The 14,639-nt window shown below is 42.8% G+C and overlaps 1 protein-coding gene across 1 annotated transcript in view; it reads left to right on the forward strand.

Annotated features, from left to right (window-relative positions):
* Positions 1-14,639, forward strand: part of PGM5 (phosphoglucomutase 5) — a 152,451-nt gene that overhangs the window by 123,917 nt on the left and 13,895 nt on the right. The window contains exon 10 of the mRNA XM_032801810.2: positions 5,579-5,713. Coding sequence (XP_032657701.1) covers positions 5,579-5,713 — 135 coding nt within the window. The remainder of the gene's footprint in view (positions 1-5,578; positions 5,714-14,639) is intronic.

Raw genomic sequence — 14,639 nt, forward strand, 5'->3', positions numbered from 1 at the left:
ATGAATAAACAGCCTTATTCAAAAAGATATCCAATTTAAAACATTCCAGCAAACTACATACATGTAAATACAAAAAAAACAATGAAAGCTTACTGTCTTTTCTACCTTTGTACTTACAACTTGGAAACTGAAGATTAGAAGCTTGAAGATAGAAAGATCCCTCTCATAGCTGAGAGACAGACTAAAAGACACAGACCCAAACATTCCCTCCTTGAGCTTTGAAAAATCCGGTTTCCTGATTGGTCCTCTGGTCAGGTGTTTGGTTCCCTTTGTTAACCCCTTACAGGTGAAAGAAACATTAACCCTTAGCTATCTGTTTATGACATCACCTCAGAATATGGCTACTGCCAGTCACCATCTAGCCCCCGCTCCCTGGGGCAGACTGCAGTGTACACAGCATTCATCACTGGCAGAGGAGGGTTTGGACCTGCTGCCTTTGCCTACCCTTGGCTACCCCTCTGTAGCCCCAGTACCTTTTAAATGTTCAAAGGCACAATCCACCACCATTCTGCACTTGCTCAGCCTATGCTTCAACCGGTCCATACTGCTGTCCAGGCTGTCTGTGTATGGTTTAATGAGCCATGGGAGCAAGGGGTAGGCTGGGTCTCCCAGGATCATGATTGGCATTTCAACATCACCAACAGTTATTTTGCAGTCTGGAAAGAAAGTCCTTGCTTGCAGCTTTCTGAACAGACCTGTGTTCCTAAAGATGTGCACGTCATGCACCTTTCTCGACCATCCATATTGATGTCGGTGAAATGGCCCCTGTGATCCATCCGTGCTTGCAACAGTATTGAGAAGTACCCCTTTCGGTTTATGTACTCTTTGGCAAGGTGCTGTGGTGGCAAGATAGGGATATGCATACCATCTATCACCCCACTGCTGTTAGGGAACCCCATCGCAGCAAAACCATCCACTATGTCCTGCATGTTACCCAGAGTCACTACCCTTCTTAGCAGAAGTCTGTTGATGGTCCTGCAAACTTGGATCACAAGAGATCCCACGGTAAATTTATCCACTCCAAATTGATGCCCCACTGACCGGAAGCTGTCTAGCGTTGCAAGCCTCTCTACCATCAGAGCAGCTCTCATTTTACTATTGCTACACTTCAGGGCAGGGGAAAGCTCTTCACACAGTTCCTGGAAAGTGGCCTTACGTATTCAAAAGTTCTGCAGCCACTGCTCGTCATCCTGTAGCTGCATAACGATGTGGTCCTACCAGTCAGTGCTTGTTTCCTGTGCCCAGAAATGGCACTCAACCATGTCAAGGTGATGCATGACTGTTGTCAGCAACTGCGAATTGCTCCGCTCTGTCTTCCAGCATGGCTGTTTGCATGGCATCACATTGTTCTGCGTGGTGGATCCTGAGTTGGCTGTGTAAATACTGCAGGATAAGGCATGAGGTGTAATGCTCACAACAACAGTGTACAGCTGAATGGGGTATGGCTTATTGTGCTATAGCGTCTGCGCAGGTAACCCAGGCTTACAAAAAAAGGTGCAAAAAAGGCTTAGTTTATTTGCTGTTGATTTCAGGGACAGAAGGAGGGAGGTAAGTGCATCATGGGAGACTAATGCCATGTTCCCATAATCACCCACATCAATGTTTTGGCCCATAAGGCATTGCAAGCCCAACCCAAAATTCCACTCAGCTATGTGCACTGTGGGATAGCTACCCACAATGCAGTCCTCAGTGCTTCAATGCAAGCCCTGCTGTTAAGGATGCACTTCGCCAACACAAAGAGCGTAGTGTGGACACGCGAGATCGACTTGCTTAAATTGGAGGCTCAGTGTTGACTTACATAAAGTCGACTTAACTTTGTAGTGTAGATATTGCCTAAGGGAGCCCATGCTGGCCAGACAGCTTCTGCCAGGGCTGGAGCACATCACTGTCTCCTGCACTCTTATTCCTACGTCTGCAAGGTTATCTTTTGGGGCCACATCTGCATCTGCCTTTCTTTGAGCCAGCACAATACGCAGAAGAAAATGGGGGGAAATCTGTTTGGTTTTTTTTCCCCCAACTAGATTTTTATCCTGAGTCTCTTCATGCTGCTGTAAATCTGGAATAGTTCAATGGAATTACACCAGTTAAAATGGTCGTGAGAAGGGAGGGAGTCTCTGTGTGAGTACCACACGATGGTGCACAACAGGAATAATAATAAAAACACTTCTGGGTGAGTATAGGAAAAGAGAACCATCCTGACTCAAAAATAAAAATCAGAACCATCTGAAACTTTTCTTGCCTGGAGTCTGACATGGGCCCGGTTTATTCCAGAGGGGAAAAAAATGTGCCTCGTTCATATCCACGTCCTGGTCTTGCCTTTCCTTGGGTTAATCTGAACAATCAACCCCACTAACGGAGAGGCTAACAGAGAGCTGATAGACCCAGAGGGCTGATGAAAAATCGAGTTAGCTACTTGATGAAGACAACAACTTTGCAATCGCTGTAGATTGGTCAAATTTTTGTCATTGTCATCATCGTTGTCATCTTTTTATTTGTATTACCATAGTCATGGGCCAAGACCTCATTGTACTCATTGCTGTACAAAACCAGAACAAAAAGACAGTCCCTGCCCCAAGAACTTGCAATCTAATGATACAACGTTCAGTATCGTGTGAATGATGTGTGATTAAATCCTCAGGGGTTTGTTTACTAGAATACAGTGCCCTGAACTGAATGCCACAAATAATTAAATTAAAGATTTATTTTGAATACAGCCACTTTCATGTTTAACTTCACAAAGTCTTGGCAGGTATTGCTGAAAGAAGGGGTCATTGCTTAAAACACAGAGGTGCAGTAGCTGGAAATAGTTTAAAAGCAGGCTGCCACAGAATTGAGAGATGTGAGAGGCATTTTCTTTTGGAGGGAAGAGTGCTTGTGAAGGAGAACTTGCACGCTTCCCGTATTTCCATTTGATGTGAAAATAGTAATTGGCTCAGGGCTTGGCTACACTGGCACTTTACGGCGCTGCAACTTTCGCGCTCAGGGGTGTGAAAAAACACCCCTGAGCGCTGCAAGATGCAGCGCTGTAAAGTGTCAGTGTAATCAGGGCGGCAGCGCTGTGAGCGGGGCTCCCAGCACTGCACGCTACACCCATAAGGGATGTGGTTTACAAGCAGCGCTGGGAGAGCTCTCTCCCAGCGCTGCGGCTCTGACTACACTCACACTTCAAAGCGCTGCCACGGCAGCGTTCCCACAGCGCTGCCGGGGCAGAGCTTTGAAATTTCTAATGTAGCCATACCCTCAGGCTTGGTCCACACCACCGACTTACATTGGTATAACTGCATTGCTCAGGGGTGTGGAAAATTGCCTGAGCGACGCAGTTACACCGACCTAATTCCTAGTGTACACGGCATTATACCAACAGAAGGGCTTCTCCTGTTGATGTAGCTACCACCTCTTAGGGAGGTGGAGTAACTATGCCAACAGGAGAAGTGCTCCTGTCAGCATAGGTAGTGTGTTCACTAAGTGCTACAGCGATGTAGCTACAGCGCTGTAAGTGTAGACAAACGCTCAGACCGTAATTCCATCAGTATCACAACGTCTTCTGAGTGGTCAGGTGGTATTTTAGATAGTGTGTTATAGTGTGGTTTGCTGGCCTTGTTCTTTTGATTTTTTTATCCTCAACTTTCTTTTCAACCCTGATACAGTGAAGACACATCATCCCATGGACTTGGTTTGAGGATTATGTCCTGCGCAATTGATGCACCATGGTCAGTAGCATATTTTCTTATAAATGATGCAAGAGCTCCTTTATCATTATTGGCCGGCATTTTACTATTGGTTGGCATTTTGCCAGGTTAGTCACTTGTGATATGAGTTCTGGACTGGAACAGCAGATGACAAAGGCATGACTTGATCTCCTATTTGCCAACCATTGTCTCTAATATCTTTGTCAAAATGCCACATTTGCCTTGTGCTTTGTTTTCCCCAATTCTTTTCCGACCATACAGATGTACCTGTTTCAAATGCTCTTCCTGGTGAGTCCTTTCAGGCCTTAATCACAGACTACACCGCTTCAGGTCTCCTTCACCACCAGCGTCTTTTATTGTGTTGTTCCAACCAGATACCGCCAGTTGGGCTATTTACATGTATTTACAGTCCCCCAGGTAGTTCACCCACTTGCTTCTGGGGAAGAGAACAGAAGTAGCAGCACCAGGCCTGCCTACCTCTGCCTTCCTTCAGGCTCTCAGCTCTCTGTTCAGCACTTCCTTCCTCTCAATTTGAATGCTCCCAGCTGCTGGGGTTGCCTCCCCCTCAAATTAGCCCCTCATCTGTAGCTCTACCTAGTTAATTGATCTTCCAGTTAGGTCTCAGTTAACCTATATTAGTGGGGCTTTGAGTGACAGGGTGCTGAGTTTGCTCCTGGCTGACTCAGCACACTCTGTTACACTTATGTAATTTTTGCATAAAGGCATCAATTTTTACTCCCTCAATGCGTGTTCTGACAGTTTTCCACGGTAAGAGCTCTAGCATCTGCATTCCCTTCCTGTCTTTACTTCACAGCGAGAGTGATTTGTTGCACCAGGGAGTCACTTAAATTTCCATGAGAATTAATGGAATGAAGCAGTCCCAATCTTTTCCATTTATCACACCAAACCCAACTATCAGGATGAAATTGAGAGAGATGTTGCCATTTTTAGTGTATATCACACCCTTGACCTTGAATTTGAGATTCCTGTTTAATCAGAATTAGATCCGTGTTGTACAAGTAAGCAACAGTACGGAGAAAGCGGAGAGGGATAACATTTGCAGCTAAAGCGAACTAATCAGAATGTGTCCGGTATCAGGGGGTAGCCATGTTAGTCTGGATCTGTAAAAAGTGACAAAGAGTCCTGTGGCACCTTATAGACTAACAGAAGTATTGGAGCATAAGCTTTTGTGAGTGAATACCCACTTCGCTGGATGCATGTGAATCAGAATGTGATCATCCACACAGAGATTTGATGAGCTTTAACTAATGCACTTTACATTCACACCTTTAGTTAAAGAGGCTTAAGTGTCCTGAGTGTCCCCTTGTAAACATGCCCTGAGACACTCATAACCACATCTTCATGCACATTCCCTGAGGGATATGAAAATACGTTATCAGTTGTGTACTCTGCTGACTCCTTTGGTTCCATGATCCCCTAGCTTTCTCATATGCACTTTGCTTCTGCCTGACAAGTCACCTGTAGTGTTGCTGCATGATGTTCCATTGGGATATCCGTGTAATGAAGGCACATAAGAGAAACACAGCTTCAACAAAGCAGCAGCAGCAGAAAACCAGCATCTTCCCTAGACATCGAGCTTCCCTAGACATCGAGCTTCTATTGTGCTCAGCTCAGTACATTCGTTAGTGAGAAAACCGTGGCCCTGTAGAGCTTACAGTCTAAACAGACAGTGTGAAGGGTGGGAGAAAGGAAGTAGTATTATCCCCATTTTACAGATGGGGCACTGAGGCTCATAGTGATTAAGTGAATTGCCTGAAGGAGGAGCCAAGATCTGAACCGAGATAATCCTTCCTCTCTCGCTCTTGATTTTGGATTATAATTTTGCAAAGTCATTGCTGCCACCCATATATTCCTCTTTCTTTTTGCAGGGACTGCGAATTATTTTCTCAGATGCTTCGAGGCTCGTCTTCAGACTTAGTGCTTCTAGCAGCGTGCGAGCTACCCTCAGGATCTATGCAGAAAGCTATGAAAAGGATCCCAGCAAACATGACAAGGAGTCACAGGTAAATCAATGAGGACCACTTTAAGCTTTGGAAAAACAACCAAGTGTCATTTCTAGCTGCGGTAAGGCCCCTGTATAGGCTAATGGCAGGTGCTCTCAAAGGTGTTGAATAAAATGTTAGGGTTTTTCCCAATTAAAGCAAAGCATACTGAATATTGTATCCAGGCAGATACATAAGCTTGGTGCTGTTCCAGGAAGTGTCAAGAAGGTTGGGTTTTGATTTGGAAAGTTTGTTCTTAAACTTTTAAGAGAACAGCTCCAGAGGTGACAATAGGAGCAGTAGAGTGACAGTGGTACAGATTGATTGTGTAAGCGAAGAAGAATATTCTGCAACCTACAGGGCAGGCGGATGCCCCTAGACCAGTGCAGGCCAACCAAGTGGAGAGGGCAAAGGGGAAGGTAGCAGTAGTAGTAGTATGATACTTCTGTGAATTATTAATATTTTAAATTAGGAAACCCAGTGAAAATTACACACCAACATCTACATTAAGAGAACGTTACGGTTGCAGAGTCCAAGCACTCACAAGTTAGGAAATCCCAGAATTAAGGGCTGCCTTTGCAACCTTCATTTGACACCTTGTGCATATGCATTATTATACTGTCTTTAATTACCCTTTATCAGTGCTGTCTCTCCCTCAACAACTGCTTGTCCCAGCACCTGCCCCCTCCCCGCCCACCTCCACCCTGGCTCCTCTTTCCCAGTCCTAGGTTTCATCCCCCCCAGGACATTCATGTCAGTTCCAATCTCCTTTCCAACCAGTCCCAGTCTCTCCTTTAGGGCTCCTCGAGTAAATCCCAGTCTCTGCACTGCCCCTTGAGTTACCATCCCACTCTTCCTCTGCAAGCGTCTTGCCCCAGTCTCCTTGCCCAGCCAGTCCCAAGCTCTTCCACCCATTCCTGGCTTCTTGTGCCTTCTCTGCCTCTGTGCTCTCAGCTCCCAGCTGCCATTCCCAGTCTTCTTATACCAGGACCCTTGACCCAGTCTATTGCCTCTGTTCTTCCTCTTTCCCCTCTGCATTTGTGTCTGGCTGCTTTCTCCTCCTCCATGCTGCCTGGGCACCAGGGGCATGAAGAGCACAGGAGAGACCTTTTCCCTACTCTCAGTTCCGTTCCCTGACACTACAGAAGCCCCTGACTACAAGGAGCAGCAGTTCCAGAGAAAGTCCTCTCAGCCCCTGCAGCCATGGGCCGGAGCATGCCTAGCATGGCAAAGAATTTAGCTGTTGAACTCTAACAAATCTCTATTGATATTTTTCAAAGGCTCTAGAGCTTCTCAACAAAGCAGCTGTGATTTTTTTCACATGACCAAACAATGTATTGTTCCCTAATCTTGTTTTCAGAAACAGCTGTTTTAGCTGAAATGTGCCAACAAAAATAAAATAAAATAAAATAAATCAGCCTGAGACAGACACCTTGCATAGAAAACGTCAGTTTGGCAAAATTCTAAGCAACTGAAAACAGGGTCTTATACTGGAAAGCGTCAGGCACCCTTAATGATAGATTGTGCTACCAGCTCCACCTATAATATCCAGAAGCTACTGTTGAGGTTTTATCTAAAATTTCTAAGAAATATTTTGTCCTTACTTGTCCCTGCAGGCTTCCTTGCAATCTTATGTAGGGTTCTCAGGGAGAGAGAGAGAGAGCAGCTTCTGTTCTTCTTCAATGTATCTGACCTCTTGACCTCTCTCTCTTTTTTTTTTTAAATGAATGTAAAGCATATGAAAACAGGGACTGGCAGTATTGGAGACTGAAGTCCTGTTTATCCACAGAACAGAGGCCTGGGCAGCAATAGAGAGGGCTCCCCTATACCCATTACTCCCCAATGTGCTTCACTTTTGGTGTGAAGAGACCATCCCTGTTCAGTCTCCATGCAGACTGGATCCTTTAGCCCTCTGCCAAGAGGTGTAAGGAAGGTGGCACATTACTACCAGTTGCATTGCTGAGTGAATTCGGTTATAAAGGACACTGGCTGTTGTGCTATAAATCAAGTTGTTGAACAGGAGCATTATGTGGCTTATTCCAGGGGTGATCAAAAAGCTAGTCTGGAATTCACACTGCCTGTTACTCATGGGATGGGGAAGAAAGTACTGACTTAAAACTCTCTTGTAGCAGACCAGCAGAAAGTTCCCTCTATTTAATAAACTTAAAATAACTCATTAGATAGCATACTTCCCCTATGACAGCAGCAGATACATTTCAGACTGGGGGTCTTCTGCCTTTTTCCCCCTCCTCCCCAAAATTGAACACTAGGCAATCCCTTTTGCTGTGTTTATAAATAAGGCTACGGTTTAGTCATGGGTATTTTTAGTTAAAGTCATGGACAGGTCACTGGCAATAAACTAAAATTCACAGCCCGTGACCTATCAATGACTTGTACTGTTCATGACTTGTCCATATACCCCTGATGAAATCTTAGCTGGGGATTGAGGGGTGGAAGTGCTGCTCTGGGAGTTGGGAGACTGCAGCTTGTAGGGGGCAAAGGGGGGCAGGAGACCGCTGCTGCAGTGGGGTAGGGACCAGCTGCTAGGGGCCGCCAAGCAGCAACTGCTCCAGCCATCCCCAGGGCCACCCACCTGCCGCTGCTCTGGCCACCCCTGGGACTGCTGCTCGGGCGGTCCCTGGGGCCAGCTCCCTGGGGCTGCCCGAGCAGAAGCCAGTGTGGCTGGCTGCGGGGCCGCCTGAGTCACTCCAGGAGCAGCCGGTGTGGCTGTCTCTGGGGCCACCTGAGCAGCTGGCCCCCAGGGTCATCTGTTTGGGTGGCCCTGGGGTCAGCCATGCTGGCCGCTGCAGAAGTCACAGGGATCGCAGAAAATCATGGAATCTGTGACTTCCGCGACCTCTGTGACAGACACAGAGTCCTATTTATAAATCATTTAAAGCTTAAATTTACATGATAATAAGCTCTTTGAGGTAGGGATTGTCACTTACAATTTACAGTTTGTGCAGTGTCTAACACAATGAGGCACCAGTCTGGCTGAAGCCTCTAAGTGCTAATGCAACATAAATACAGTGTTTAATAATAATAATAATAATAATAATTATTTATTATTTATTGCACTGCAGGGAAAGGCGAGAGAGGCAGGAATGAGCTTTAGTTTTTAAAGGGAACTCCAGGTATCTTTGAGCTTCTGCTGAAGTTTTGCTAGCACTCTAATCTGAGTTATAAGTGAACACTTAAAAACAAAATAATTCCTTGCCAAGCAGATTGTCTGGGGATCACTTAGCTAATGCTTCACAGTGATTCCTCACAATAAAAGTACAGTTGGGAAGAGTACAGAGTCCAAGCAACTTCTGGATTCCTTATAAGGGAGAGCTTTGTAGTAGTCTGAGAGTCATCTCTTAATCATAATCAAAAAGGTTTTCTAAAGAAGAATTAAGGTTGAGAGTATTTCATTGGAGTCCAGCTGATACCAAAAAACCCCCTCAATATTATACTTTGTTTATAGTTCTCTAATTTTTACTAAACTGTCCAAGAAAACTCTACCATAGAATGAGGTGCAGCATGTGAATTTGTCGGAAGAGCTTTCATGTTGTTAAATGAAAAGGGGCTGAAAACTGGTTTTATAATGAGGGAGTAGCTTTAGTCTTAACTGTAGTATGGCTACTATGCCTCCATAATCATTACAGGGAATATACATGATCAAAAGTCCTAAGAAAAAAAACACAAATGCATCATGTTTTTAATATAGAAAAGTTTCCAGTTTAAACAATAAAATGAAAGCTTCTTTTAATGCCATTTCATTTCTGCAAAACATTTGTTTTAAAATAATGAATAAAACAGTTTTCTCTCTCCAGAGTTTTTTTGCAAATGTTATTTCTGAAAATACATCACTGTATGCTTGTGGCCATCTCAGATTATGACATGATTTAGCCAGCCAGTGTATATGAGTTAATAAATGTGTTTTAACTGGGGGAAAGACCTAGGGTAAAATACCATTTTGACCCCTTCCACACTGCCCAGCCAAACTTGATTATAGCATAGATTGGTAACAATTGTAATTAAACTGTGTTTACGCATAGGTATTATACAATGTTGGTTGCCGTTTGTAGGCAGAGCCTAAATCAAGTGAAAATATGTCAGTGGAGGGGACAGAGCTAAGTGTTGATTTCCACTCCGGACACATCTGAGAGGTCTGCAATGTACATTTAGCAACTTTGCAGTCTATGAAACAAGCACAAGTGTCTGACCATATTTCCTGTCTAACACATGCTGACAAAAAGAATGATTCCACCCTCCCCACCAAAATGATTTATTCTCTAATGCTTTATAAAGTACACTAGAAAACAATAAGGAATGTTCTGCCAGTCTTCAGTGCTGAACTAATCTTTCTGACCCTCTTAATTACAAAAGGGGAAAGTGCCTCTTATAATGGAATAGCTTCTGTAACAATGAATTGTTCAATATTAACTGTTTTAAGGCAAGTAAGAAGGGAAGAGAGAGAGACACTGAGCTGGATTTAAGTTTGTGTCCTTTTAAAAAAATGTTCTAAGGTGAATGTTTAATGTTTAACAATGTTTGATAAGGGGCAGAGGGTCTTGGGGGTGGTCAGGGCTCCCCCCCTAGGGCCTGGGAGGCAGGAGCTGTGGGAGGGCACTTTTGGGGGCCCCGCAGTCCCAGAGTGGCCCGGGAGATTAGCAGGGGGCTGGGAGCAGCCCACTCTGCTTCCCTTGCCCCGGCCGTGTTGCTCGGGGGAAGAGGCTTGGGGGAAGTATTGCAATCTTGTGAGAGGACTATATTCAAGGGTTTTTTTTCAGCTAAGTTTCACAGATCCATGATGTTCAGCTAGTTTGGATAAGGTTCATATAAGCATCCAAAATTTTATGTTCCCATTCAAACCAAGCTAATCCTCTAAACCTTCTGAAATTTCACTGTTTTGCTGCTCTTCTCCTTTTACATTCTCATCCCAGACAGTGCACTTTTCTTTTGATAAGCAGCGTTCAAACCAAGATAAAATATGCTTATTATCAGTTCCAGAAGCCACACATATTCTTTATAGCACGTTGCTAGATACATATTACCAAGATTCACCAAGACAGTGTGAAGGGTTTCATTTCTATCAAAAAGATGTGGAATAATAATTCCCTTAAGATTACGCAAAATTACTTGTTCAGGATTCAGTGTAATCTGTTATACTTCTACAGGAAACAACAATTCCTGAATCTCACTCAGGATGAAATCCACCCCAGTGCAGGTGGCCTGCAGAAAACCCTCCACACCACTTAATCATCCCGTTAGATCAGAACACATACATCATAGTCAAGATTTTCAAAAATAGAAGCGTAACTTTAGGCTCCTGCTTTTGAAAATCTTGGCCTCTGTTATGAGCAAACATCTGATATAGACCGGCTTAATATGGCAGCTACAAATGCCAAGTGTTTCTTTCCAGAAGTAAAACATATTATCTAGGAAACTTAACAGTTTTATACCAAGACTTCTGAAAAATTGTACACCTAGGGTTAGAGTGGTTGCGATTAGGCTGATAGACCACAGAAATCAACTGGTATTTTCAAGGGGTGTGGAGACTCACTAAAAAGCCCCAGAAGGTTTGTTAAAATGAAACACAAAACAAGCGATATGATTCACTCTGCAAGCATGCTTATTCTTGAAAAAAAACACAGAAAAGCCGATGCACAGAATTGCAAGGTTTCAAGTAAGACAAGAACAAAATAACTGAGTCTGCATTCTGCTAACTAGTGTAAATCTCAATACAGATATACTTCTGCCAACTTATTTTCTTGTCATGTTACAAAGCTTCAAACAGATCAGACTAAACATGCTAAATGCATATTCATGCACTTGATTGAGGCAGGGAATGAGTAAAATTCATTTAAAAATTGACAACATTCTTAATTCAACTGTTCTCTTTTCTATGATTTTTACTTCCACAGTTTTTCACTATTTTGATTCAAGGAACTGTGACACAATCTCCTTTGCAAACATGGATTTCAGATAGCCAGATTTCTATATAAAGGATTTAAGATTATGTTCCTTCGGTCATATTTCAGCCTCTTCTCCCCATTCTGGGCTCCACCTGTGACCTTTGTATTTGGGACCAGTCATGTTGGCTAAGTAATGGAATGGTTCCATAGCGTCTCTGAATTGTCAATTTTATAATCTGTTAGAACCAAACAAGAACAAAAACTAGTTCTTTGGTAATAGATCAATCCTGATTTTCCCTGAATCATAGATAATATTGTCCTCAGTGAATAATCTGTCGGTTCTTCTGAAATCTTTTCAGCTGGTTTTTTAAATTGAGTGCCCCTTTGTAAACACCCTTGTTATGTATAATGGGTATTATGATTTGATCAAAGACCTCCCTGTGTTCAGTGCAAACTTCAGCATCCTTACAGAGAGCCAATCATCTGGAGAGTTGCACTATGTTACTGAGAATTGGCTGGAAGAATATTTTTGAACTTTTAAACTTTACCTCCCCCCCCACAAGCTCTGGTTGGGATCCTTTTAAAATCCGCCAACCAGAAGGCTGATATTTGCAGGAGTTTTTAACTTCTACATTGTGCTTTAGAACCATTAGGTGGTGGTATTGCCTCAACAAGGAACAGAGCAACTCTAAGGCCTGGTCTACACTACGCTGTTAAACCGATTTTAACAGCGTTAAATCGATTTAACGCTGCACCCGTCCACACTACACTGCTCTTTATATCGATTTAAAGGGCTCTTTAAATCGATTTCTGTACTCCTACAAAACAAGAGGAGTAATGCTAAAATCGATATTACCATATCGGAATAGTGTTAGTGTGGACGGAAATCGACATTATTGGGCTCATTATTTTACAGTAGCTACCCACAGTGCACTGCTCCAGAAATCGATGCTAGCCTCGGACCATGGACGCACACCACCGAATTAATGTGCCTAGTGTGGACGCGCACAATCGACTTTAGATTATCTGTTTTATAAAATCGGTTTAAGCTAATTTGAATTTATCCTGTAGTGTAGACGTAGCCTAAGTCAGAAATGTAGTTTGATTGCACCTGGCAAGCTCTCATACTTTCCATTTCATTTTTGTCATCAGAGCAGATGACAAAGGACCATATCTAACTGTCCTACATTTCTCTGGATTCTCAGATAGCATTTCAACAACTTGGACACAATATGATATTCTGCAATTTTCTTTCCAGATGTAGAATCAGTAGCAATATGTAGAAATGCTTTTAGCTGTTACTAGGTCATTTCTGATGTCTGAACAACCAATTTGTGGTCCTTTGATTCTTTAGTTTTTTCCCCAGTGTTTCTTCTGATTCTGTATTTATAGCATGTAGTAGAAGAGCTGTGAGTTTAAATCTGTCTGGATAATATATCCATGGTGAAGTGCTTCAATCACTTCTTTACATTTCTGATTTTGTGCTACATTGAAGATGATGATGTCAGCATAAAAGAAAATTCCAGCTGTCATATCAGGTTCCAGTCTTTGCCTTTCAGATGTTTTTGTGACATAATTATCAATTGATCTTTGCCACTCTTTGGAGTGTTGAAGACAGACAGATACTGCTCCTGAATTAAGCTGATGTTGAAGAGCTCCCAGAAAGTTTGGACTTATAATATCAGCATAGCTGTGTTTGACTATGACAATGACACCTGCAGTCTTTCACTTACAAGATCATCAGAAGTCATCAGTGTTCTGCTCTTCCACTTCAACAGCATGAAACTTTGGCAATGGTGCATTTGGAAGAAAATTCTTAGCTGTGCTCAGTATTATCTAGGTGCAGCTAGCAGGAGTGAACTGCGAAGGACCTGATGGCTCACTGCTTTGGCGTCTTGTTCTATACAACCCTGGCATTGTTTAAACCAGTCTTGGGGCTGCTCTAAATTATTCAAACTGGATATAGTCCCAAGGAGCCATTTCTTCAGCTCGGACTAGCTAGAGAACTGGAGGGCTCTGGCTATGCCCCTAAGATGCCAGCTGTTTTCCATCAGGAAGATCTGTTGCCTTTCCAGCCTTTTAGCCTTTTACATTTATAGCTTCCTTTTCAAAGGTTACAGCTTCAATGATTGTACCCTTGTAGCTAGGCAAAAGAACGGTTAATAAAAGTCTCTTTTGCTCCAGTTAATAAATAGGCCATAAAAATGGTGCAACTGATAAGCAGAGCTATCAATGAACTTAAGGGTCATTAAAATCTTATTTTTAGTACAGTGTGTCCGCTCAATTAATCTGTTATACTTTTCACCAAGGTTAAATTTATTATAACCAAATGTTTGATAAACAGGAAAAATGAAACATGCCAATACACATAAAAGTCCAAGGGATAAAACAAGAATAATGAAACATGCTGATGCCTAAAAGTCCAAAGTTCTAGATAAAAGTGAGCATGCAGTCCCTGTGAAATAAATTGGCCAAGATTGCTTCTTGGCTTACTAGGAGGAGCTAAGGAGGGGACCCTATCTTCCATGACCATTCACTCTCTCCTACTAGCTAGCCAGAAGGTAATCTTTGCAATGGTGCGTAAGATTTAGAATCAGAGGCACTAATTAAAAAAAACAATCCTCAGTGATGACCAAAATAAATTAGAGAAAACTTACTTTCTGTTAAGCATTTTTAATTCACAGCACTAAAGAAGACCTGAAGAAGAAATCTAAAGCTTGTCTCTTTTGCTCTCCAACAGAAGTTAGTCCAGTAAAAGATATTATCTTTCTCTTTTGGCTAACTAGGAAGAAGATGTTAAAGGTGAAGGCCCAGACCTTCAAAGGTATTTAGGCTCCTAACTTCTGTCAAAAGGGAGTTAGGTGCCTAAATACCTTTGAGGATCTGGGCCTTGGAGACCAATTCTTTGGCTCTTATTAGCCAATCAAGAAGCAACCTCTGCCAAATTATTCCTTATCATTCAATAGCCATAAGCAGTGAATACTTGCTTTTATCTAGAACCTTGGACTTTTATGTATTGGCATATTCTTTTTCTTATGTTTACCAAG

The sequence above is a fragment of the Chelonoidis abingdonii genome, chromosome 6 (genome assembly GCF_003597395.2).
Source record: "Chelonoidis abingdonii isolate Lonesome George chromosome 6, CheloAbing_2.0, whole genome shotgun sequence".
Lineage (NCBI taxonomy): Eukaryota > Metazoa > Chordata > Testudines > Testudinidae > Chelonoidis > Chelonoidis abingdonii.